Source organism: Wyeomyia smithii, chromosome 3, assembly GCF_029784165.1.
Source record: "Wyeomyia smithii strain HCP4-BCI-WySm-NY-G18 chromosome 3, ASM2978416v1, whole genome shotgun sequence".
Classification (NCBI taxonomy): domain Eukaryota; kingdom Metazoa; phylum Arthropoda; class Insecta; order Diptera; family Culicidae; genus Wyeomyia; species Wyeomyia smithii.
This window is the reverse complement of record NC_073696.1, coordinates 157,919,500-157,932,397: the sequence shown is the minus strand read 5'-3', so window position 1 is coordinate 157,932,397 and position 12,898 is coordinate 157,919,500. Positions and strand designations below refer to the sequence as shown.

The 12,898-nt window shown below is 44.8% G+C and overlaps 1 protein-coding gene across 1 annotated transcript in view; it reads left to right on the top strand.

Moving 5' to 3' along the window:
• LOC129727149 (aldehyde dehydrogenase, mitochondrial) overlaps positions 1-12,898 on the top strand; it is a 293,310-nt gene that overhangs the window by 55,791 nt on the left and 224,621 nt on the right. The window contains exon 2 of the mRNA XM_055684660.1: positions 6,192-6,340. Coding sequence (XP_055540635.1) covers positions 6,192-6,340 — 149 coding nt within the window. The remainder of the gene's footprint in view (positions 1-6,191; positions 6,341-12,898) is intronic.

Genomic DNA, 12,898 nt, shown 5'->3' with positions numbered 1-12,898 from the left:
CTTTCGTCAGTATCGCCCATCCCTGCTTGGTCATGAACGAAGCACTTGAGTCGCACTTTCCAGCCGAGTTCGTAGACGCAATATTTGTGTTGCGTCCTGTTGTTTACATCCAAAAGAAACAGATGCTGTCATTTTTTCTAACATTTAGTGCGAAATTCTGAAAATGCGTTGCCTTTCTCCCGAGCAAAGAAAGTGAATTGTGCACAAATGGGGCACCGTGAGTGGTTAACTGAGCCAAGTACACTTTTTATTAAATCTAGATTAGCAGGAAAAGGAGGGAGGCACTTTTTTTATTTTTCGCGGCCGACTACGAGCTAGTGGGGATTAAAGGTGAGAGGAGGGGAGATACAATTCTTGCTTAAAGCTAATTGAGATATATGATCTATTTGTGTTTCGACTGGTGTTCTTTTTGTTTTTCAAACATATATGTAGGCTCTTCGTGTTCGTGTCGCGTCGTATACGGGTATTCTGACAAATGGACAAAAGAATTTTAAATTTTAATGTCAGCATTCTTCAAAAAACAGTACAGCTGTATCATGCACTGGAGATCACGGCTTCCCAGAATGTCTCTAACGGGAACGTTCGGTTGTTTTCCTCGGGCCCGGAGGGAATCTATAAGCTCGGACCTAACATCACAGAATTCGGCACACGACCAAACAACATGCTCGATATCATGGTAGCCATCGCCACAAATAACAGTGATTACTGTCTACAAGCCCTATACGAAAAAAATGCGTGTTTAACGTATAGTGATTGGACATAAGTCTGGACATCACGCGAATGAAGTCCCGACCTACATCCAACCCCTTGAACCATGCTTTCGTCGAAACCTTAGGAAAAATGGAATGTAGCCACCGTCCCAGTTCATCTGAATTCCATGATGATTGCCAACTATTGAGTGTTCTCTGACGCAAAGTGCTATGAAATTCATCATAAGCAATTGGTCTATTATAAATATCGCCATCAATAGCACCCACTTTAGCTAAAGCGTCAGCCTTTTTATTGCCCGGAATGGAACAATGAGAAGGGACCCACGCCTAGGTAACCCGGTAATTTTTATCTGTTAAAGCACTTAAAAACCGCCGTATTTGCTCCAGGAAATACGGGGTGTGCTTCACAGTCTTCATCGATCGCAAAGCCTCAATGGCACTGAGACTGTCTGTGAAGATGAAGAAGTGGTCTATGGGTAGGTTTTCGATGATCCCAAGGGAGTACTGAATAGCAGCTAGTTCTGCAACGTACACGGAAGCAGGAGCATCGAGTTTGTAGAAGGCAGTAAAATTTTCGTGAAAAACACCGAAGCCAGTGGACTCATCTAGATTAGATCCGTCAGTGTAAAACCTTTTAGCATAACTAACATGTTTAAACTTATTGGAAAAAATCTTAGGGATCTCTTGGGGTCGCAAATGATCCGGGATACCAGTAATGTCTTGTTTCATGGTGGTGTCGAAGAATATAGCATTATCAGAAGTATCTAAAAGTGCAACATTGAAAGGAACATATGAAGAAGGATTAATATCTTGAGCCATATAGTCAAAATATAAGCACATAAATCTGGATTGAGATTGAAGGTCGACCAACCTCTCGAAATTTTCAATTACTAGTGGGTTCATAACTGTGCATCGAATAAGCAACCGGTAAGAGAGATTCCAGAAACGATGTTTCAACGGAAGGATACCCGCTAGCACTTCAAGAGGCATCGTATGAGTCTACTGCATGCCGCCCAAGGCAATACACAAACAACGATATTGTATTCTTTCTAGTTTTATAATGTGCGTGTTCGCGGCAGACCGAAAACAGAAACAACCGTATTCAAGAACTGACAATATCGTTGTTTGGTATAACCTTAGAAGGTCTCCTGGGTGAGCACCCCACCAAACTCCGGTAATCGTACGAAGAAAATTAATCCTCTGTTAGCATTTTCGTGTCAGATACCTAATATGACAAGCCCAGGTGCATTTAGAGTCGAACCAGACCCCGAGATATTTGGCGACTAAAACCTGAGTGATCGTTTTATCCGTTAGTAGGAGCTGCAGCTGAGCTGGGTTATGCTTCCTAGAAAAAACGACCAGCTCAGTTTTCTCCGGAGAGAATTCGATACCCAGCTTAAGAGCCCATTCAGACAAATTGTCTAATGTATCTTGCAATGGTCCTTGCAGATCGTTAGCTTCGCTTCCAGTAATGGATACAACGCTATCGTCTGCAAGTTGCCTTAGCGTGCATGAATTTGCAAGACATTCATCGATGTCCTTGACGTAAAAATTATATAAGAGAGGGCTTAAACATGAGCCCTGGGGAAGACCCATGTAACTAATTCGGGAAGTTGTCGAATCGCCATGTGAGAAATACATATGCTTTTCTGACAACAAATTGAGCAAAAAATTATTTAAATTTGGCGAAAGTCCTTGCAAATACAGAGACGGAGTCAAAAGCCCCCTTAATATCCAAGAATGTACAAGCCATTTGTTCTTTCCATGCAAAGGCGAGTTGAATTTCAGTAGAAAGCAACGCTAGGCAATCGTTCGTTCCTTTGCCCCGGCGAAAGCCAAATTGAGTATCTGAAAGTAAACCGTTTGTTTCGACCCATTTGTCTAACCGTAAGAGAATCATTTTCTCCATTAATTTCCGGAGGCAAGAAAGCATAGCAATCGGCCTATAAGAATTGTGATCAGAGGCGGGTTTTCCGGGTTTATGAATAGCAATGACTTTTACCTCCCTCCAGTCGTGCGGAACAATATTTAGCTCAAGAAACTTGTTGAACAAGTCCAACAAGCGTCTTTTTGCAGAATCGGGTAGATTTTTCAACAAGTTGAATTGGATTCTATCCAACTCTGGAGCTTTATTGTTGCACGAGAGGAGAGCCATTGAAAATTCCAACATCGAAAATGGAGGCTCTTCCGTATTTGCTAAAAACGCGCCGCGAAAGGTCTTCTGTTCCGGTACAGAGTCAGGACAGACCTTTTTGACAAAGTCGAATATCCAGCGGTCTGAATACTCCTCACTCTCATCCGAAACGTTACGATTCCGCATGCGCCTGGCGGTATCCCAAAGAGTGCTCATCGCTGTTTCCCTGGACAACGCGTTTACAAACCGCCGCCAGTATCCGCGTTTTTTGCTTTCATTAGGCTCGTCAACTGCCTGTTTAGTACTGGCAGCCGGGGTGAGATTGTGCCATCCAGCCCGTGACCTGTCAGCCATCTCTTCCTGGTCAGAAGACCAGTCTTTCTTTGTCGTTTTCGAGAAAACTTATTCAAGAAATTTTAGTGTTCGCCATGAGATAGCTGACAATCTCACCCCGGCTTGTAATATTCAGTGAAATTCCCGGTTTTTCCCGGTTCCAAACAATTCTAGTTTTTTTCCGGTTCTCTCAGTTTCCCCGGTTAAGGCTTGGTTTCTCCATTGATAAATATATTTATTCGAAAATAGGTCAATAGCAATTAAAGGATGTTTACTTCATTTCAGCTATTTTAGGGCAAACCAACTAAAAAGTAGGTACCAGAATTGTTGGTATTAGAATCAATAAATGGTAGATGGAAATTGTAAGCATTTGGACAGAAATATGGTTGCCATATTTCCATTTTTATTGACAGCATGTATAGAGCGAATTTCCAGAAATTTGGGTGTGGAACTTCTCGGGGCAATAACCACCACCTTAAACCGATCAAATGCGATGCCTTGGTGTTGCATTGGAATGGCAGAATCGATGAATTTCAGTAAAGAATCGGTGTTACATGAGCGATAACATGAATATTCAGGTAGGATGCTTTAGTAACTGGCTGGTGATTAGTCAATGAATCAGTGACGATTAGGAGACGCGGCTCACGAAACGTCGGTTTAATCTGATTGGAAAATGGACCTTGCGTAAAGCGATCAGCATTCGGCCCGCTGTCCTAACGGACGAGATGAAATAGCAAACACTTCGCCGGAATATGCAATACTAAGGCATGAAACATGCTGAACGCCAACGCGACCGATCGGGTGAGATTCTCGCCGTAGGTTAATGAACAACTCTACTCACGGCTGTTTATTAGCCTTCGGCAAAAATCTCGCCAGATCGCTCACGTTGGCGTTCATTTGTTTCAAACCTAACTGAAAGCCAAACAAAAAATATATAAAGGAAAATATCGATAAAATATCGATATCGGCTCGTAATACCGATTTCAATATCGATGCCGCACCTAATACTGATAAGACGAATAACGATATTTTATTTTCAATATCGACAACCCTAGTTCATTATCGACTGACTTCACCAGTTCTTATTACTCGAGAGCTCTCTCACTCTCGCGCCTATAAACTTATAACTCTACAATAGGTTACGGCTGGGTATTTGTATTCGAGCTCGACGTGAAGACCGCTATTGATTAGCGTGTATATGTGTATCTTCCACTTAATTTCTTCAAATGTTCAAATGTCTTGAGGGTGCGACCATGTGCGATCGAAAAACTAAGGACAGAAGAGAGTTTTCAAAACTCTGAAGCAACATTGAAGAAATTACAGCGTTAGAAATCCAGCTTCGAGAGTCGCCTCATTTAAAACCAATGTCAACTAACGATACTGAGATATTCTATTCACGAAAATATACTGAGAAAATGGAGCGATTCAACCGTCAGCCTAAATTCTAAATTTTACGTAGGCATTGTTTGATCAGTGTTTACCATCAGACCGGGTAGAGTGTGGAATGCCCAGTGCGTAGTCCGATCAGACTACAGTTTTTATAGTACGATTTTATTTCGGACCGAAACGGAACAGAGTTGTCCGGGCCAGGTAACGGACTGGGTTATGCTTCCGAGATGTGAAAAATTCCGGCCAAAATATATTGAACTGAACATGAACATGAATCACAAGAAGCAATTAAGATTTGAAAAAACTAGTATTGTGTGTCGTTTCTTCCCACGATATGCTCAATCTAAGAAATCAAGAAGTGAGAAATAGAAACTTCTGGAAAAATTGGTCCAATTTTACAGCCAAACTTGTTTTTCATTGTTCTAATGTAATCAAACATACAAAACTGTGATTGGTTCCTTCTGACACTTTAAAAATGACACTTTAAAAAACTGACATTTTCACTCCCAGACGCTGGACCGGACATCCGAAAGGGAAGTATGCGGATCGTCAGTTTCGACTTTGACGCGAATCAGGCTGGCTCACCAAAAGATTGAATAATTTATCCTCTTTGGCATATGAGTTCGACCAAAAAATTGACTGATATAGTTAAAATTGAAAAAATACTGAGACTATTCAACAATGCTTATTGCTATATTTCAGATTTTTCTCTTGGATTTTTTCACCTAATATCAATCACATACATGAGAAAATTGCGTGGTGGGGCAATGCAAACGCGTGGGGGAAGCTAAGCCCCCCTAGCCCCCCAGTAGCTACGGGCCTGCTGAGATCCTAACCCAAATAGAGTCCAAGAAAGCCTACTTTTAGGGAATTAAATTACAGAGCAAAGTTTGTTAAACTGAGTTCAAAATTTGTCAGTGCAGTAGTTTAAATTATTGACAAAAGATAATGAAGTTTTCATACATATATGGGAATTCCCGTAGGCAGGCTTTTCAATTTTCCCTTAACATGCAAGGAGATTAATAAGAGCAAATATAAATAAATAAACAGTTTAAGTTAATACTATAAATAAATGTTTACACACTTAATTTATCTCGGCAAACTTCCCAACAGCTGATGGAGCTCGGCGAAATTTCAGCAATATATTTCGACGAACATTTAGCAAATATATCGATCTACCGTAAACCAGCAGGTATTAAATTTCGTTTGCTGAAGTTCTTGAAAATTCTGCCGAAAACTTGTAGAACATTTCGCTGAATTTATAAGCTGTTGAGTTCTCGGCAATGAAATCTAAGTGTGTACCTACTTAACTCATCTCGGAAAACTTCCCAAAGCGTTGATCGAGCTCAGCGAAATTTTTAATGATTGTCAGCAATATGTTTCGACGATCATTCAGCAAATATATCGATCTACCGCATGTATTGACATTTTGCTTGCCGGAGTTCTTGAATATTCTACCAGAATTTGTAAAACATTTTGCTGAATTTATCAGCTGTTGAGTTCTCGGCATTAAAATTGAAGTGTGTAACTTAGATTTAGATAGTCAGTTGAAAAACATACGACATGCTTTTCCATTTTTATTGCAGTTATCGGCAACCTTTAATAATGAATATTGATATTTTCAGATCTTCATTAACAATGAATGGCATAAAAGTATTGATGGAGCCATATTTCCTTCAGTAAATCCAACTAATAAGCAAGTAATTGCGGAAATACAAAAGGGTAGTAAAGCAGATGTCGATTCAGCAGTTGCCGCAGCACGGGAAGCATTCAGGTAAATGATTGGTTTACACACTCCAATAAATAAATGGAGAAATACAACTAATCTGAAATACACTTTCCATCATTTTTTGCCTTTTTTGTAGAACGAATTTACAACTGTTCATAAAAATAGTTTTCAGGGTACGTGTAAAATTTAAGAGGTGACAAAATATTGTCTATTTGCATTTGGAAAGTACTAAAACTATCTTTCAAATACGAACAAAAGTCAAAATTTCAAGCTTTTGTATTGCCGTGTTAATCTCTACCTGTATACGTGATAAGGCGTGAACAAATGTTAGTATGAGTGTAATTATGTGTGTATAGGGATTTATTTAGGGAGTACGGGTTTAGACTTGGAAGAAAATCATGAAAGTATGAGAAAATTATTATAACTCGAATTAACGAGGCTCTGTTTTACGATTCAGAAAAAATTTAAATATATGCTAGCTATATTGATCGCTATTCGATCGTCCCCGGCTGTGAAATCAGCTTTTTGCCTTTCTCCTAGAAAGGCATAGCAATCACTTGCAACACCGAAAGTATAAAAGTGCTCCAAAAGGCCGAATGGCTTATATCACTCGACTCAGGTGTGTGTGTGTGTGTGTGCAGATTTTTATTCTCACTCACTTTTCTCAGAGATCGCTGGACCGATTTTCATGAAATTAATTGCAAATGAAAGGTCTTGTTGTCCCATAAGATAATTTATTGTAATCGGATTTTTAGTTTGGAGGTTATGTAGCAAAATGTAAAAAACATGAAACATCATTATCTCGAAAACTACACAACCGATTTGAACAAAATTGGGTTCAAATGAACGGGCTACCTTGAAAACCCCTAACTTTTGAAATTAATAAAGATTGATTTTGTGGTTCAAAAGTTATGAGAAGAAACGTGTTCTGAAGACTGTTTAATCTCATTCATGTTTCTCAGAGATGGCTGGACCGATTTTCATAAAATCAATGTCAAATGGAAGGTCTAGTTGCCTCATGAGAACCTATTGATTTGTTTTGCAATCGGACTATTACTTTGCCTGTAATGTTTAAAAATGTGAAATCCAGCTATGAAAAGGAAAATATTTAGACTAGGGGGAACAGGGGCATAATGAGCACCTTAACTTGGTTGCTGATTTAAGCATGGAAAACGACAAAAATTTTAAGCTGTCTTTAGTGCAAAATTCGAATTAAAAAGTTTATCACAAATCACAAATTAAAAAGTTTATCGTATAATGGTTAAAAACACCAATTGGATTCATGCATCAAAAACTAGCCACCAGTCGATGTGTGGGGCACAATGAGCACCCCACTGGGGCATAATGAGCACCCACGGGGTATAATGAGCACTCTAATAGAACATATCTTGAAATTGTGTAGAAGTACAACTAATGGGCCAACGTTTGTCGCGAGATGCTGTGATACTTGGCGGCTTGGTTCGTGAATGTCCCGTCGCGCCTTTTTTTTTCAAAGGTGGCAGGGAAATCTGCAAACAGACACCTGAGAAAAGAACTCAGGGTGTGGGGATGAGACTAGGGGAGAGATGCTGGGGTAGTTACACTCCCTCAGACACCTACTGATCCCTGTCCCGACCCACTAAAACCCCTCCAGTCTCCAGCCCTGGTCTACCCAGAACGACGGTTAAGTATTACGTCGGGAAGTGGCTTTTGTGCGTGATGCACCCTCTTTACTCTTATAACCTCCTAGCTAACTACCTGGAGACTGGTAGTTAGCTACCACTGGCGTGTTGGTGATTGACCCGCCCCACACGTTGTTGCTCCAGGACAATCTGAGAGGCGGCCGCACAGGCCGCGTTCCAGATGTCCGGGTCGTCGCACATCCTCCGGACAAAATTGTCCGGAGTAGTGCCAGGCCCGCTCACAGTCATCATGCTGCTCCTCGCTTACGAAACGAGGGCATACGAAGAAGACATGCTCTGCAGTCTCCTCCTCTTCCATGCACTCGGGACACATGGGGGACCCCGGGTGCCCGAACCTGTGCAGATATTGCCTGAAGCAACCATGGCCTGACAGGATCTGTGTCAGGTGGAAGGTCACCTCGCCATGTCGCCTCCCGACCCAGCCGCATATCTCCAGTATAAGTCGGTGCGTCCATCTGCCCTTTGTGGAATTGGACCATTCCCTCTGCCAACGGAGCATCGAGAATGACCTTCTGGTGCCTCGTATGCCCCTTGTGTCACGGTGGTCGAAACACTCTCTGTCCTCCTTGAAGGCGATGCTGATAGGCATCATGCCGGACAAGACACAGATTGCATCGTATGACACCGTACGATACGCACTCACAACTCTCAGGCACATGAGCCTGTAGGTACTTTCCAGTTTACCGCGGTAACTGTTAGTACCTAGCGCTCTGGACCATACTGGCCCACCATACCTAAGTATGGACGAAACCACGATGGCAAGAAGTCTTCGCTTGCTGCCATAGACCGCTGAGCTATTGAACATCATACGAGATAGTGCTGCAATAGCCGATGAGGCCCTCTTACAGGCATAGTCGACGTGGCTACCGAACGTGAGCTTGTCGTCGACCATAACCCCCAAGAGCCTCAACGATCGCTTTGAGGTGATGGTACAGTCTCCGACTCTGACCACCGCCTGTTGCTCTGATTTACGGTTGTTCACAACCGTGACCTCCGTCTTATGGTGCGCGAGCTCCAGTTTCCTGGAGCGCATCCAGTCCTCGACCTTCCTTATGCAATGCGCAGCCGTCAACTCGACCTCTTCGATCGACTCGCCGTAAACCTCTAGCGTTATGTCGTCTGCAAAGCCGACGATCACAACCCCTACAGGAAACTTTAGTTTCAACACCCCGTCATACATGACGTTCCACAACACCGGACCCAGGATTGAACCTTGCGGAACCCCGGCGGTGATTGGGACGCACTTCTGACCCTCCTCTGTGTTGTAAACCAGTACTCGATTCTGGAAGTAGTTTTCCAGAATTTTGTACAGCGACACCGGTACGTGGATGCTCCTGAGCGCGAGTGCTATGGAGTCCCAACTGGCGCTATTGAACGCATTCTTCACACAAGCGTGACGATTGCGCAATAGCGTATTCCCCTTCTCTTGCGCTGGAGTGCTATCTCCGCCGTCTTGGTGACGGAGGCGATAGCATCCAGCTTGGACCTGCCCTTCCGGAAGCCGAACTGATTACTTGCCAGACCGTTTACACCCTCTGTGTACCTCACCAGTCTGTTGAGGATAATCCTCTCAAGTACCTTGCCCGTCGTGTCTAGCAGGCAGATAGGCCTATATGCCGATGGGTCACCTGGTGGTTTCCCAGCCTTCGGCAGTAGGACCAATTTCTGCCGCTTCCACCTATCCGGAAAGAGGCAGTCATCCAGGCATCTCTGCATGACTACTCGAACCAGCCCGGGGGCCGTTTTTATCGCCAGCCTGATTGCCAGGATAGGGATGCCATCCGGTGCCGGTGCCTTGCTCACCTTTAGAGAGTTGGCGATCCCGATGAGACACGACTGTCGTCGCCCACGGATTGGATGCTCGGCAGGTTGGCCGACCATCCCTGGTCTGTGTCTGAGATACTGGAACGTCGGACGTGGGACTCGACCGCCGGAGGCCAAGGACTTGGCTCGTGGCGCGAAAAGAGTACCTCGATGATTCGCTCCAGCATCGCTGGTGATCGCTCTGCAGGCGCCAGCGCGCCTTTGGTCTTGGCGATTATGATCCTGTAGGCGTCACCCCACGGGTTCGTATTGGCACTCGCGCATAGCCTATCGAAACAGGCCCTCTTGCTGGCCTTAATCGCACTCTTCAGCGTCGATCTGGCAGAACTGAATGCTGCGCGGCGCTCTGTCCTCTGTTCATTTGTTCGCGCACGCTGCATCCTCCGTCTCGCACGGAGGCACGCACTGCGAAGATCCGCTATCTCGTCAGTCCACCAGTAGACCGGTGGCTTCCCATTCCTAGGTTGGCGAGTCCTAGGCATGGTGGCTTCACACGCCCGAGATAGCATAGCAACTAGTTGGTCAGGCGTCGGGCGAAGCCGACTGCCCCCCTCGCGCTCTCGTCTAATTGCCTCTTCAAATACCTCGGCTTAAAAATGCGATGTCTTCCACCTGCGGGCGAACGGAGTGTTAACCCTACTCGTCGCTTGCCACCTCTCGTTGTTGTCTACACTATAACAGACCGCCTGGTGGTCGCTATTAGTGTAGCCATCGTCTACCCTCCAGTTCTTGATCAGTCCTGGGTTGGAGAACGTCGCGTCGATGATCGACTCCGCGCCATTTCTGCTAAATGTACTTTTGTTCCCAACGTTGGCCAGATCTAGGTTGAGCTTTGCCAAAGCCTCCAACAAGATCTGGCCCCTCTGGTTCGTGAAGCGATTTCCCCACTCAACAGCCCAAGCGTTGAAGTCGCCCGCCACCACCAACGGCGTTAGGCCCGTTAGCTCCATGGATAGGAGATCGACCATCAGGGTGAACCTTTCGGTGGACCATTGTGGCGGAGCATAGCAACTGCAGTAGAACACTCCGTTCACCTTAGCAACTACGTACCCTTCTTCTGAGGTTGAGACAACCTCCTGAACCGGGAACTTGCCCGTCGTACATATGGCCGCCATACTGGACTTATCCGCAACCCAGTTACCGTTTCCGGGAGGGATGCGGTAGGGGTCTGATATGATGGTGATGTCCGACAACGACTCAGTGGCTGCTTGGTGTAGCAGCTGCTGAGCCGCGAAGCAATGGTTCAGGTTCAGTTGTGTCACCCTTACACCCGTGGTTTCGCAGCCGGCTTACCGGCTGGGCACCTGGAGCCTCCCATAAAGTGTTTGGCGTCCCGTTTCCCGGAACATACCATACACTTGGGAGACTCCCCACAGTCCTTCGCTTTATGGCCTGTACCTCCACATCGCCTGCACAACTGGCTCCTATCGGGCCCCTTGCAGGTCCAGGACTTATGTCCACCCTCAAAGCACCGGAAGCAAATGTCTGGTTGCTGTAGTATGCCCAGAGGACATACAGACCAGCCGACCTTCAACTTACCTTCTTTCAGGGCCAGGTTAGCATCCGCCGACGGTAGTCGGAAGGTAGCTGGGTCCCCGCCGGTCCTTTGCGGAGGCGGATTGACTCCTTAGCCACCTCTACCCCGCACTTCGCTTTGAGGGCTTGTGCTCACCTCTGAGGTGAGTGCCCGCACTTGCACCTCCTTCCCTAGGATTTTTTCAGCTACCGTTTTATAAGTAGCCCCCTTGTTCTTGGCGTCCTTCCGGAGCTCAAGTATCATCTCGCCAGTGCGAGATCGGCGGATATTCCGCACATCCGCCCCCAGATCTCTGAGCTGGGTTTCCCCCCTCATCTTCTTCAAGACTTCTGAGTATTTCGACCCGTCGCGCCTTATGGTGGCCAATTCTGCCTGCCGTCCTTTTTCTGACCGATTCGGTCTCGAAGATTTTTCGCACCATCACTGTAAACAAACACTGACTCTGGAAACAGACAAACTCACAAGTCTACTGAGATGAATCTCAGGTAAGTTTATGTGACAAGGTGTGCTCATTTCACCCCACCTAAAGGTGACCATTTCGCCCCTATCGAGTTTTTTTTTATTGTTCATAAGTCTTCGAAAAAAAAATCGTACAGACATTTCTAATAACTACTTATTCTAAGTCTAAACATTGATTTGGTCATATTAAAATCGTACACGTCACAAACAATATTAAACTTACGACAACACACTTCGAATGGATTGTTTTGAGCAAAGTTAGTGCGGTATCTGGAAATCCGGAAAAAATCGCTTCGTCGAGTAAGCCTTTGTGGTGCGTTGAACTGAAATTTACTGAGCAGTTCTGGGCTGTCTAAGTTGTTTTCTAACAGGTCGAAAACGAAGAGACGTTGAAGCATGGTCCTCCTACTTGTTAGAGTTTGTAGTTGTATAAGAGAGCAACGATGTTCATAGCGTGGCAGTCGTACTGGATCATTCCACGGCAGCATACGTAAAGCGAGTCGAAGAAACTGACGCTGAATACGTTCAATTCGGTTGATATGTACAGCATGATAAGGTGCCCACACAATCGCCCCATACTCCAGAATGCTGCGCACAAGAGCACTGAACAGTGATTTCAGACAGTATATATCGTTGAATTGTTGCGTGTTTCTCTTGATGAACCCAAGTACAGCATAGGCCTTTGCGGTTGTAGCTGAAATATGCTGAGCAAAACTTAACTTGGCATCAAGAAGAATGCCTAAATCCTTCACAGTATTGACTCGGTTGTTACTGGCTTGTGACATCCTGTAGTCGTACATCATGACATGCCTTTTTCTGCAGAACGAAACCACATTACACTTTCGCACGTTTACTTCCATTCCATTAAGAGTGCACCAGCTTAACAAGGTGTCGATATCAGCTTGAATAGCACAGCAGTCAAGAGCAGATGTAACTACTCGAAAAAATTTGAGATCATCGGCAAACATGTATTTGGGAGATTGTATGGTTGAACATAAGTCGTTCACAAAAAGAATGAACAACAGAGGTCCAAGGTGGCTTCCTTGAGGCACACCCGAGTGTAACGTAAACGGCAAAGAACACGTTCCACCGATACGTACG